The sequence below is a fragment of the Leuresthes tenuis genome, unplaced genomic scaffold (assembly GCF_036924035.1).
Source record: "Leuresthes tenuis unplaced genomic scaffold, fLeuTen1.0.hap1 SCAF_20, whole genome shotgun sequence".
NCBI classification, from domain to species: domain Eukaryota; kingdom Metazoa; phylum Chordata; class Actinopteri; order Atheriniformes; family Atherinopsidae; genus Leuresthes; species Leuresthes tenuis.
The window spans coordinates 8,860,162-8,874,308 of NW_027325374.1; the positions used below are offsets into that span (position 1 = coordinate 8,860,162).

A 14,147-nucleotide genomic window follows, 5' to 3' on the forward strand; every position below is an offset into this window, starting at 1 on the left:
GTGTTATATCCTAAGATCGTGTGTTCATCAAACTGGCATTAACCAACCAACAATAAAGAGTAACTTGATTGTTCTTTAGACACATTATTAATCACTCTGCTCTTTCTTGAATGTTTAAAATCATCTTTATTATACCATGAAAAAAAGCCAGGCCAGTGCTCTGGGTAAGTAAAAAAAAAAAAGATTTCAATTCAAGTTAAAGTTAGCCTTCGGTGAATTTGCTAATTTTTCAATCCCAAAAGTGCTGTGAGGAACTAAAAAGGCTTTATTTGGGCTCTAATTAAACATGGTCACTCAGTTCTGCAGACAAAAAAAAAAAAAAAAAGACCCACACCCAACGTTTCAAGTGAGAGAAAAAAAGCAAAGCAGAGGGGGAGCATTTGACCGCTTAGACAAAGTGAGTTTTTCTACACAGTCCATACTGAGACAACCACAATGTTATGAACACACCCTGGAAATGCCAGCACGTCCAAGAGGGTTTAGACTGATGCCTGTAGGGCTTTATAAACATGTCTAAAGGCTGGTGGGAACACAAGACGCCAAAATCCTTAATCCATGAGCCAAAGGGCAGAGATGGAGATTTCCTTAGCTTAGGGAGTGTAGATCTTCTCAGAAACATGGGGAATACTGGTGCCAGGCTGACAGCAGCAAACAGAGCAGTGCTGTGGATTGCTATGCAGAGATGGAGTGAAATCTACCAACTGAGAATGAATGACATAAGGAGAGCTGAGAAAAGTAAAGTAGGTCAGAGTGAGTAAAGGATCGAGGAAAACCCTTCTCAGTGTCCAAAATGTATGCAGAAACATCTAAAAAAATATATATTTTTTAAAAATAGTGAAAAATTTCTTTGCCTGGAGTCAGTGTGAACAATCGCTTCATAACAGCAGACTCTCCATCAAGCTGGAATTGCCTGATTTTCTGGGCTCAACAAAAGCAAACAAAGAATAGCCGGGATTTGTTAACATGTTTACAAATTGGATCCTCAGACCAATAAAGCATGAACCTATCCATCCATTTACACACCTGAGCAGCTTCACACAGGAGGACTGTAACGAGAACATGGAATAAATCGGCATACAGAATTCAACACATTATATGTAAGAAAATAAGGACAAATACACATCAATGTAATCTGCAAAGTTAGTTTCATACGCTCTCCAGGTCTTTCAGTACATCAAGATGAAAGAAATGTATCCAAACTGCACGCATCAATCAGCTTACTCTGGCATGCCATAAATATTCTTAAGATTCGAGAGGTTTGCACATCTGCAAGCATCTGCAACCTCCAGTTGTGTACAACACATTTAAGTCATCGTGCAACAGAGGCGTAATTCAAACTTCGGAGAAGAGTCGGTTTGGTAAAAGTAAAATGCAGGAGAAAATTCATACAATTGTGAACAGAAGCCATTACCGTTCTGTGTAAGCTTGGTGGAGCAGACCAGGGTGGAGATCTGGAAGGAGTCTTTGCTAATGGTGCAGGTTCCCAGGTTCTGGGTGCTTTTCCCAGTGGTTGAGTAGCCCTTCTCTTCCAGCTCCACCTTAGTGGAGGGTAGGTTTAAGTAGAGAGAGGAGTCCTCCAGCTTCTTTGCTTCTGCCTGGATTTCAAGGATAATAAAAAAAATAAAAAAATTCAACATACAAGTTTTATGTTCTGAAGTGGGTTCTTTGTAATTAATATATTCAAGGAAAATGTATTTTCAAACAGCAGCCTTGACTGAGGACAGGGTTTATTTTTCCTACATTCACTTTTTATTTTACAGAAATGGGCAGCAGAACACAAAGGTATCAGTGTGTCAGGGATTTTAAGTGGAATGTAATTCAGTTACACCGTGGGGGCAGAAGCACACCAACGCCACAATTTTCCAACAATGGCAGTGAAAGCATGGGAATACTGTGACAGCTACTAATAGGGTTGGCCAGTTCTTCACCTACAGCTAGTTTCATGATAGCGTCACGAGAAGTGTGGCAACCTGGGAAGCAACCTGTAACAGAGCTTGCTTCTAACTTTGTTGAGGGACACTTTTCCACATTTACCTTGTACACGATGAGATCGTGCTCACCGTCCCTCAGAGTGGTCCCATCGTACCTCATCAGCTTAACAAAAGACAGAGCAAATATCTTCTCTGATTTATCTTTGGCTGTGGGATGAGAAAAGAGACACATGAGGAAACAGAAAACTGCTACCCTGAAGGGGATACTGATGATTATTCACAAAAGTGTTCACTTGTTTTTAGTGCAAATGTGCAAACCAACAGATCAAATCTCTCACATTAGCAATCAGCATGTTTATATCCTCAGGAAAGCAGATTCCACTGCAGAAAACAACGCAGCACTGCTGATTTTACAGAGGATGAGCAAACTAGTAGACTGATAAAGCACATCATCTCAGCAGTACAGGCCCTGAGTCAGCTCCGGAGTAGGCAAAATAAGCTGCTGCTCCCAGTTGTTCTTATGTCTTTAATAAAGTTGTTTTTCCTTAAATCACGCCGACACACATGCTACTAAGACATCTTTTTTGTATATGTATGAAAAACTATGCAGGCCACAAAGCAAAGGAAGAGGCAGGTGCAAATACAAGCAAACATATCCGGCTTTTGATGGGAGTCTATAGAACAATCTGCTACAAACTCAAGAAATAACATAAAGCAGCAAGGTTTAAATGTAGGTATCTTATGTCCACTTCTTGTCAACATGTGAAATAAACACGAGCTGCTGATCTGAGAGCTGCAGCTGTGAACAATTTGCATAAACCTTACCATAACAGAGAAAAGGTGTGTGTTGCTTGTATGCACATGTTAAGAGTATTCAGGGGGAAGCACTTCATAAACAAGGAAGAGATTTATGATGTGTCCAATAACCAAGAGCTTGGATAGGGCCACATATCATCATCTTGTATCAACAAGCTCAAATTTACGTGCAGAGAGACATGATTCATCCAAGTATATATCACACTCTATCTACATAAATCCCCTCATTGGTTTGCTGCCTGCAACCTTGTCTGTAAATAATTGCTGGGCTGACAGAAAACAGTGGAGGCAAAACACTGTACACATGCCACCCACAAATGTTTCAGTGTCTTCCTGATGAGCAAACGAGAGCCGAAACACTGCATTTCAGGGGAAAATGTCACTTTCAGGACAGGGCTACGTCTTTAAGCCAAAAAGAGTCAAGTTTCTGTGATGGTTTCGCAGACTTACAAAACTCTCAGATGCGCTGTCACTTCATATCTGTGTTGAGTGTACTCTGCCACATTTAAAAGCCCAACTCACCAGGTAGCGGCTTGATGACAGATGAAAAAGAAGTGAAAAGATGACGGCGATATTTTACAGCCGAGGCAGCGTTTGTGATAGCAGCCATCTGTCTGATGAAGCCTGACAGTGTTAGAGTGCTAGGCTGAGGCACTGTGTTGGAGCTGGCCTATTTCTCAACCAGGGGGCTGAGATACTGAGCACATGAGCTCCACTAGTGGCCTTGATGAGCAGCTCTGTCACTCTGCGTTTCCACGAAAAGTTCAGCACTTGCTAGGAGCACAGCGGAGGAAGCAGGAAGGACACGGAAAGATGACAGCAGAGACAAGCATTTCAAAGGCCTGGCAGACAGCCTATGTACTGCTTTCTTCAGGGTGCGAAAGAACTTTTGCCAGCAAAATGTAAACATGATATTCCAAGCTATCACAGTATCTGCACTCCGTCTTCCAGGGATTAATATCAAGATGGGATAGAACCTAGATCAAGCAACAAGCACGTTTTTTTTTTTAAATCCCCAAGTAAATCGAGTACGGTCAATGTTGGGATTATTTCTGTGTTTGCATATGGGGATATGTTCGCTTCAAACACATCGGATCCAAACTCAGATGAAAGGTTACATCTGGCGCACAGAGACAGAGAGGATAAACTGCATCAGCTAGCATTTCTTTCCAACATCCATCGTGATCAAAATGTTTAAAAGGCGCCTCCTGACAGACTACTGATGGAACTCTTCAGACAGCGGTGATATTCTCGAACACCAATTATCTATTCGCGTGACAGGGTTTCACGTGCGCCCTTTACACACAGGTTAATGTGAACCGGCGTCACCGCAAATCCAAAATAAATCCAGCCATTACACCTTCTAATATATGCTTCTAGTGTCGGTTTTCAGAAACAAGTTGAAGTTAGACAGCATCAGCATGCTCCTGCAGTGCCAGGGTCACTTTAGGTGAGCTTCTAGAGTAACCGTTGCAGCCTGATAAAAGCAAATAACAGAGTTTCAAAAAAGCCTCCTAACAGTATTAGTCTCCACAGAAGAAAGGTGTCAAGCATGACAAGAAGGCTCTCCAAGTAGATTATAAACCAGCATTGGGCCCTAGAAATTTCTTCCAAACCACCTGCATGTAGGTGAGAAGCAAACACAGCTGGAAGATTTCAGAACTAGGTAACAACAACAGCTGCAGGTTGGGAAGGGGTACACTTTCCTGTGATAATACCTTACAACTTCTATGTTTTATTTACATCCAGCGCTTGTGGCTGCTCTTATTCTTCAAAAAACACTTCCTGCAATACTACTGCTGTAGGTAAGGGTCTGGCCACGTGGCAGACAGATGAAATGGCAATTTTATGCCAGGCTTCCCTGCCCTTTACACTCAAAAAAAAAAAAGTATGAGGGAAAAAAGGACATACAACACTGGTTGCATTCAATTAAACACCAGCCTCAATAAATAAAGTCTCCTCAGACATTTTTCAGGCAGCTGTAGTCTGCAACAAGGCACTCAATGAGGCTGCTTTGTGCAGGGGCAGACAAATACCTCTGATTAATGTGACAAAGGGCGAGCGTCATTATTTATCACAACATAGCATATCCGCTTGGATTGGATATCTTCCATCATATTTGCCGTAGATAGATTAGCAGTCAATTGTACAGCTGGTCGTCAGCAAAACGGATTATTCACAAGCTGACATTTATACTCACAATCCTGTGATGAGCGGTGGCGGAAGGTGAACCGCAAATGGCTCCGGTTCACGTCTTCGATAGGAATAGCAACCTGAGATAAGGGACAAAGCAGAAGGAGTGTGACATTCGTACTCATGAAAATACACTTTCACCGAGACGATTTTTAGCAACACAAAGTTGCACATTTTGCCCAATTGCTTAATGTGACATGATTTGAAGTAGATGAGCATAAATCTGACATCCCAATTTATACCTGCTGCTCATATGCACATCAGTAAGTAATCAGCTGTTGATCAATTCCACAATTTAGAAGAGCCCTCAACTAACAATATATGGTTAAAAAAAAAACTGCTTTAGGAAAATTGCTGAAATTTGTCTGTAATCCTCCCCAGAACAGTTGCCAAGAGAGCAAAGAAAAGGATCTTTACTGAAAAAGAAATCAAGTTGCTCGTTGCTAAGGCCGAAGCAAACCAGCAGCTGTTGTTTAGTTCAGTCAGCCCAGTTGTGTTGAGTCACCAAAAAACGTGTCACGGCACACAGGCGAGACACATCTACTACTTTAGGAGGACAGAGCACAGCAGAACTTTCACCTTTGAACACCTACACTGAAAGCATCATTGGTGATGCAGCTTTTGTTGACTTGTCCAAAGGCACTGAATTTATTTTGGGCCCAGGAAAATGACAGCATCCAACATGGATGGCATAATCCAGCTCAGTGAAGGCTGGGAAATGCCTGATATGGCTCTGGAATCTCACTCTAGAAAGTGCTAGTGACCAAAAACCCAAGAGTGGACAAGACTTGGATCTGCATCAAAATAGCTTTCATGCAATTTCTACAATGCAGGTTCAAAATCTAACAGGATCTCTTTTGGGAAGTGGCATCTGCTTAGAAGCTTCTATGTTCTTACCAAGCAGATCAGAATGCTCTCAATGTGTTTTCAAATACCCGTCTGTCACAAGCGTCAAGCTATATGTCCATTTCAAACTGAAAAGATTCCTAACTCAGTAATTATTGATTTCAGGAAATAGAGAAATGTAGTAGTTTAGATTGTAGCAATCTGTAAGCTCCATTTGTAGTTTCTCTATTCTATCACTATCAGGTGTGTGTAAGCATTGGTCAGAGTCATGTTTATTTTGACTCTCATTACGCACACATTTCTAGGCAGAGACAGGTGACAAATGAAGACTTTTCATTCATTCACGGTCCTATTTTCTCTTTTATTCAAGTCTGAATTATTGATAAACACTGTGGTCTTTTCAATCAGACATCTATTGAATGAGAACATCATCACTTGCAACCATGCAAAGTAAGAACAAAAAGTAATCATGTGCAATCATGTATAAAGTAAAAGGGCTTTTATTTGCAACTGACCGATAGATCCAGGTTAAAAAAAAACCTGCATCGTCCCATAGTGGGTTAATATTCACTAATCAGTTCAGTCTTTTGCTACAAATTACTGGTAATAAAACAAGTGCTGTATAGACTAATGAATTCAACTCTGCTGCTGCCCTGGAGGAAATTAATGGCAAAGAGAGTTAGTAATTAAACAAAGGTAAGCAGACAAACCCACCTTTATTGTTTCAAACCACCGTGGCTGCTTTACTTGATAGTAGATGACAGACTTGTACTCGTTGATTCCTTCATCACCGGCTCCAGGGAAGATCACATTCTGGATAGAAAGGAGGAAAACACATCGGGCAATCAAAAAATTGGTCATTCTGTTAGACTGGCTTAGATTTAAGTTTGTTGAAAGTAGCAAAGTGATAATGTTTGATGCATAAACATTCAGTCAAAACATTATCACGCTCACCACATGCGGAAAATTGACTAGCACTTCATATCATCAAGTACATTCCCTCAGGTCGAAAGCCTTAATCTGGCAAAAAAAGTCTTTAAAAAGTCTGGGTGCGCTTTATGCACGAGCACCTGTGTGTTGGCTGCCAATCTCATGACAGTACTGAGGAAGAAAGAAATTAGAAATTAATTATTTAAAAAGGAGCTGCGGGGGCTCCCATAGAGCGAGACATAAAGGAAAGTAGGGTGCGGGAAAAGCAGTCCAGCTGGTGCAGATGGCTCCAACCATTTAAATTGCTTTTCCTACTGGGTCCCCCTGCGTCTCTACAACAGGTCATGGTGTGTATATAAAATATTACGTGCCACACTAAGGAAGTTGGCACGAAGGATGGAGTGACAGCGGGTGGCACACATGCCTTGTTTTCTATCAATCTGTGCTCAGCCAGCCTACCTCTTTCCTCCCACTACTCCAGCTGACTCCCTGGCCTGCTAGTGCACCACTGCTGAAATACTCCTACACTAATGGTTTCTGACAACCAGCAATTAAGAGGAATAACAGACCCAGTCTCCCCCAGCTGCTAGCATATATGTCCCTTTACTAAGAGGCAGCTTCAAATTTTGGGGAACAGGATGGTGAGGTCTAGCTGTGGGTGAAAAGGGGTTTGTAGAGGTGTGCTAATATGTCCCGGTCAGCATCTCTCATCACAAGTCCCTTGTAACACACACAAAAAAAGGAAAGTAAAGGATGGAAGAATGCAGATGGTAAACGGCCTAAAAAGAGGGAGAAAAACCCAGAGAGAGCCACAAAAAGTAAAACAACTAAGTAAACGTACTGTAAAAACTTGCCTCAACATGAGCATATTCAAGTGACTAGTATACAGGGACTTTTTAGCGTCAAGATTTTCTAAGGTAATATTAGGATTGGGGGTTATTAAAATGCAACATTCAATTATCAAAGGTCCTTCTGAAACTGCATCAGACACTGAAGTGACAGATGAGAAGCAACACTGCCTCTTATCTCCACACAAGAATTTCCTTTCAGCCCTTTAAAATCCAGGAAGGAAGAGGGAGAATTCAACCAATTAGCACTGATCTGTGGGAGGCTGAACAGACAAGATACAGAACTTCTATTAAAAGTTTTGAGTGGAGAGTTCCAGTACCGCAACAGCAAGATAACCGCGACTCTGCGCCACCTCATCCATTCCGACTGTTGTCACTGACTCTAATCAATACATCCCATGTGTTCTGACAACCTTGAAAACATTTCTGTAAGAAATTCTTCTACTAACTCGGCCTGCCAGGCACAAATTGCTTTATGTGACTCAGGTCTTTAAAGCTGTTTTTGTTTGGATATTTTCAAAGTTACACACCTGTTTGTCCAGGTATGTATCAGGTATGTCCAGGCATGTACATACAAACAATATGGGTAATGCTGTAATAAACAGCACAGTTGCAGGCAGCTGCTTAAATAGAAGTCTATATTATTGTGAAACAGAAAACAGACGCTAGTCCACTCCAGAGCACTAACTGAAGAACAATAGCGTCTGTGTTTTATCTGCAAGTAAGAAAATTCTGGCGCAATATATAACGACAACAAAAAGCACAACAGGCCTATTTTTACACTACATGCATATAACGTACTATATGAGAGAAGTCACTAATTTGCACTAATTTGAACTTCATTTTAAGTATAATCGCCATCTATTTTTACACTTCCTCTGCCTGCTGGGCCAAATCATTGACAAAGCCTCTCAATTTAGGACTAATGAGTATAATTGACGCAGACATGGGTAGTAGAGCCCTCTCCCGATTCCCTGTTTGCAGGAAGACTACTTACAACTAGATATCTGTGCCATCTCAAATTACTTCTAAACTCCAGTTACAAATAATCCTTACACTACTGCATCACTGCAAAAATCACAAAAACCTCAACAACGACAACTCCAAAGTGAGGCTAAATTATTAAGATGGAAAGCCTATGAAAGTGGCTTTACACCAGCATCGACCCATCGTTGATAAAGTACGTAGATATTAGTAATAGTACATTTACATCATGACTGACCATGTAAATACAATGCCTACTGCCAAGAAGATCTTCTTGGCAGGTTAAAAAAGCATTACGAAACACTTGAATCAGAGAAACTGTCTTGTATCTGGCTTCTTTATAAAATAGTGTTTAACATCTGTACATCTAGAACAAATGACCTAATCCATGTGCCTATGTGCCTACATGTCTCCCCCCTCCCTCCCACATGCTCCTCGTATCTAACCACACAAAAACCTCTCATATCCCCCATTAACTCATGGACAATGCAGAATATAAGTTGAAGTCAAGAGGGAGAGTCAATAATTAAACATGAGAGAAAGAGGGTCACCGAGACTCGAGATGAAACAAAAGCTTTATTAGGGCATTAGACACTGTTGGGTTGGTGCATGATTAAGAAAGCAGAACTCCAGAGTGAAAGTCTTCCAAGTCTTCCAAGTCTCAATTAATGGGACAAAGCTACAAACTTGGGAGACAACAAGGTGCTGGTAATGTACGACTAAAACTAAAGTTGGTTCATTGCTGAACGACCCCAAAATATAGTTGACTGACCTCTACAATGAGAGCTTCAAATAAAGCCTGGGTCTGTGACTGATTGTCACAATGATAAAGGCTGATTCTTATAGTGGTTAGGTAAATTCTGGACCACTCAATCACACACAAAGCACCAATATTGCATTCCATCATCACTGACAGGCTGCAGAGGCATACAGTATGGCCTGTGTATCACACTGCTTTATAGAAGTCCTGGGCAGTTAAGCAGCGTGCTGAGCTGTGTGAGATTAAAGAAAGCCGGGTAAATCACAGACTGTCTGAAAGACCGATTGGTTACAGCTCTTGTGCCCTGAATGCTGAGAGGGAGCTGAGCCCGGGAAAAATACCAGACATCACTACAAAGAGTGCCACTCAGTCATACCTCGAGTTTCTTGCCGTCCTCGTCATAGACTGACATGGTCACCTCGACGTTTTTGGGAGTCGTCTTACTCCCCTTGTCAAAATCCCCCAGAGCCAGAGTCACATAGATGTCGTTTCGCACGTCACCTTTAGCAAATAGGAAAAAAAAAAAAAGAGAGAGAGAGAGATGAGAGATACGAGGTTCTCCAAAGTTTCACAGAGCTCCTGATTTATCTTTCAGAGGCAGAAATATACATTTTCACAGCAGTTATATTATTGTTTTAGCCCATTAAAAATTATCAAAACTTTTAAAAACATTCAGTAAAGTACTTTCTCTAAATTTACAATCGCTTTTGACTGTATGAAATACAATCAAAAATAAAAAAATATATATATATATATTTTCTATTTCTCCACCTGGCATAATTATCTCCGGAAAGCCCATTTTTCGAGCCACAGCTGTTGATCGATCCACAAGGTGAGGGAAGTCCTTCCTTATCTGATGGATGTCTCCAGGAAGCAGCTTCAGAGTCACCCAAAGACCTGGTGATGCAATGAAGGGTGGGGATGGGGGGTGGGTGGCGAGATAACATAATGAGAGGACACCGCAAAAGGGAACTGCCCCAGGAGAATGCTAAAAAATAGATTTCTCCAAGCGATATCCGCTGGTAGTTGTCAACGTGACATTTAACGGCTCAAGGGCAAGACTCTAAATAAAAGCTACCCGAAGGGATTAGATGAGGTAAACATAATAACTAAGAGCACAAGTGTTTTTCTAATGCACAATTCAAACTGGAGTGAAGGACGGTGTGCATAACAGAAGCAACTAAAGCTTCAAAATTATGTAACAGCATCGTTTTATTGTTGACAAAGAAAGACTGAAAAAAAATCTCATTTATTCAGTGAGTCCTGATGGTAGTGCCTGTAGTAACATACGGTCAGATACAGAGTAAAATCGTAGACACACAAGGCAGCCTAAACAAAACGTGGTTATAATGTTATCCAAAGGAAAAATAAATAAATCAAACCATTGTATGGTAGGAAGCAAAAAGAACATTAAAGAAACTCACTGCACAATAACAGAAAAGTACCAGCTGCAGCATTATATTGTTATTTTACAGTGAACCAGACATAGTTCATTCTAACAGTGTATTGATGTACAAGTATTACAGCATATGTCAGTGGAATTACTGAGTTTTTATGTAATTCTACAGAACACCTTCTACTTCTACCTTCTACAATCCCTACATATTAAGGAAAGTGGGAACCAGTGGGAGGCAGCTTCGACAAAAACGGGTTTATGCTAATAAGTTCCAGTCATCTGCTTTTGGTTATCCGACTGCATTAACCATTAATTTACACAAAGGGGATTCATTTTGAGCTACAATTTATAGTAATTAGAAAAAAAAATAAAAGTAAAATAAAATACTGTTGTATATCCACAGCTAATTTTCAGCAGCTCTGTCTGAGGAATCCTCCCTCTGGCAATTCAACAATTACCCACATACACCAGGGTATCTTTGCTAGCCCGCTTTATTTCTTAAATATGAGAATAAGCGAAATTTATAGCCAAGGATTTCCCAGACCTATACTGCACTTAGAAAACCTAACACTGCAAACTTCAGACAAAACGGTGGTTCTGAATGACTCTAAGACAAAAGTCCTAAAGGGGATTTTCACGGGTCAAATTCCTTCTCACACCAGTAGCTGCTCTGCTTCTCTCCTGTTTGGAGGGAAAGCTTCTTGTCTCCACTGGGAGTTGGGCGGTAAAGTAGCTTCAGCTTTGTTAGCACATTTCAAAAGGTGGAAGCCTGCCCTCTTAATATTCTCTCAGCAAAGGACAACAACGCAGTAAGGTGTCGCAATTTCGAACAAGACGTGCATAACCAAAGCATCCAATTAACGCTGCGTGTGGTGCGCTCACTGACAGGCCACCAAAATGTGCAGCCTTTGTTGACCTCTGAGAGGCTTTATTCGCGTTCACTTTGCAGGCCCTGGATTGTTATGCGTTACACACCCCCCACTTACCAAGCTGAAAGGCTTTTGATATGTGAGCGCGACTGAATCAGCTGCTATCAGTACTTCACTGTTCTTTCCAGTGTGGGTCGGAGCAGACCTGACATTTATCACAGAATCTTCACCGGGCATGATAATACCATGCAGACTGTAATGTCTTACCCCTCCTCCCAGCACCAACAATCCCTGAGATGGCTGAGACTGTTCCTCTAACTCAGATGTCAAATTATTGATAAGAGTTTGCGCTTGCAGAAGACTCACCAGCGTATTTAGCAGATGGATTACTCCAGATAATGTAGTCATGGAAACATCAGCAACTGCATATGGTATGAGCGGTAATTTAAACGCGTCTTAAAAGAACACTTTTTTTTTTTTGTAATATGGACAGTTCCACTGCCCTGCCTGTATGTTGGGGTTGATAGCGCAGATCTCAAATTAAATAGATTAATAATAAACAGCATGCGTAATGTTCCCATTCAAATTTGTATTGAGTACCGAGTAGAGACCAATCACATTGAAAATGGGAGCTGATTATAACATCTGGCAATGGAAGCAGTTCTATTATAAATCCCTGCTGAAGTATAGGGTTGCTAATGAGAAGCTAATGAAAAGTACATGCCTGGTGCAGTTTTCCTTCAATTCATTCTATGGAACAAATTGAACTCTATAGAAAACCGAGAAGTGGTAAAGAAAATATATATCAGCGAGTTTTAAGATTAAAGATTGTTATAGCGTTAGGAGTGTCTTGCGTCTCCTCCTGATTTACTGTCAAAAAAGTCATTGTGACACAATCGTCTGATCAAAATTAGCCGAGCTGATTGCAGTCATTTTTGCATCGGTAGAACCGCCCCTTAAGTTCAAATAAAAGTTGGAAGACAGGAACAGAAATTTCCAACTATTTTCACATGGTTTAACAGCTCAAATGTTTAGTCTTCATGAGCTCAACCTGTATCATATAACTGACTTGCAAAATAAGACAGAAGTCTTCTGGGTTTGCTTGTGGAACGTGGAGCAAAAAGATGTTGGTCAATTAGACACTAATATCAAAATATCAACTGGTAGACAAAGAATAGAAAGAGACTCTCCAAAGAAATCTTTTTAAAAACTGGTATGATCAATTTTCTACTCAAATGTAATGGATGTGGCAGCTCTGCCAACTGCAGTGTAATTTAACCATTTACAGTTATTTTCAGTTACTTTTAGGTAAGAGGGGTGTTTGAATATAGGTCAAGCGGGGTTTCATTCAATAAAAAACTAAATATAGAAATAGAAAGGTAATCCCAATCAGTCATACGAAAGGTACAGACAGTGGGAACACACAATGTGTCAAAATGGGCCTTACCTTTGTAATATTAAAACTATTCTCCACCGGCTGCCACCGATTGATTTGGTTACATCATTTCTATAAATATTTTCGGGTTTAATATATAAATTTAATTCTAGCTCCGATAGCTTTCTCTGATCAACTTTGACAACACACTGACGAGTTTGGTCCCACGTCCCCGCTTCCTGTGTGTGAACCTTGCGCCATACCTTGGCCCTTGTGATTGACCTCTTTGGCGGTGATAACTTTGTTGATGACTGTCTGGAGGAAGTCGTTCTCCCCCGCCACCCTGGGTGAAAAACGTGAGATGTTCAGCTGCTTGTGGCGAATGGCATCATCCAACGCTAGCCTGCAGTACGCACACAACAGGCAAACACCAGAGAGGCGACAAGATGGCAGAAACAAAGGAGGAGGGTGAGGAGGAGTGGGGCAGGAAGGGCCACAAAGTGATGGTTGTAAGGAGGGGAGTGAGATGAAGGAGAGACAGGGAGAGAGAGACACACCAAAGAGTGATGCGAATACCATGACAGACACAAAGCCACTTGTTAGCAGTTAACAGTTAGTCAGGATGGGTAATGAAAGAAACAGAGAAAACATCACTTAGGAAATGAAGCCTTTTCAGCATATATAGAGCCACTGAATCAGCGAAAAAGTTTGACCCACAGAAGGGTTTTCAAATCGGAGAACTTAAAATCTCCATCACAGGAACAAAAGAATTCCTCCAAAGCCTGCCACTCTGCTTTGAGTGAGACAAACATTAAAGTCTAAGTGGTTTGTACTCCCTGAGGCTTCATGTGTAGCAAGTAACAAACTCAATGAAACAACCGACACAGAGAGTATAAAAAAAGCAGCGGATGTAATCTGGGAAGCACTGCAGAGTGGCACCCGTCAGACAAATGTGTGCAGTGAACAGAGATGGGATCTGCAGTGCAGAGGTTTCTTTCAAAGCAAGAGAAGAGAATGGAGGAAAATACAGTAGTGATGTGAGGCAATTAAATATCTTTGTGAGTCATAGTCCGTCTTCAGGGCCTCCAACTTTGGTCCAAAGACAATCCAAGCAAGGAAAAAAATAAAAATAAAGGACCCTAAAACAAAAGAAGTTAACACTTGAAGGACAAGAGGCACAAGACAGGTTTTCGCTCAGG

The 14,147-nt window shown here is 41.1% G+C and overlaps 1 protein-coding gene across 2 annotated transcripts in view; it reads right to left on the minus strand.

Annotated features, from left to right (window-relative positions):
- dock1 (dedicator of cytokinesis 1) overlaps positions 1 to 14,147 on the minus strand; it is a 177,188-nt gene that overhangs the window by 131,020 nt on the left and 32,021 nt on the right. Inside the window, exons 12-18 of one of the 2 annotated variants that reach the window (XM_072374073.1) lie at positions 13,212 to 13,291; positions 10,080 to 10,205; positions 9,685 to 9,809; positions 6,501 to 6,599; positions 4,948 to 5,020; positions 2,035 to 2,138; positions 1,412 to 1,595 (exon numbers count right to left, since the gene is read on the minus strand). In XM_072374073.1, coding sequence (XP_072230174.1) covers positions 1,412 to 1,595; positions 2,035 to 2,138; positions 4,948 to 5,020; positions 6,501 to 6,599; positions 9,685 to 9,809; positions 10,080 to 10,205; positions 13,212 to 13,291 — 791 coding nt within the window. Of the gene's footprint in view, positions 1 to 1,411; positions 1,596 to 2,034; positions 2,139 to 4,947; positions 5,021 to 6,500; positions 6,600 to 9,684; positions 9,810 to 10,079; positions 10,206 to 13,211; positions 13,352 to 14,147 lie in introns of both variants that reach the window. The other variant, XM_072374072.1, reaches the window with a different exon arrangement.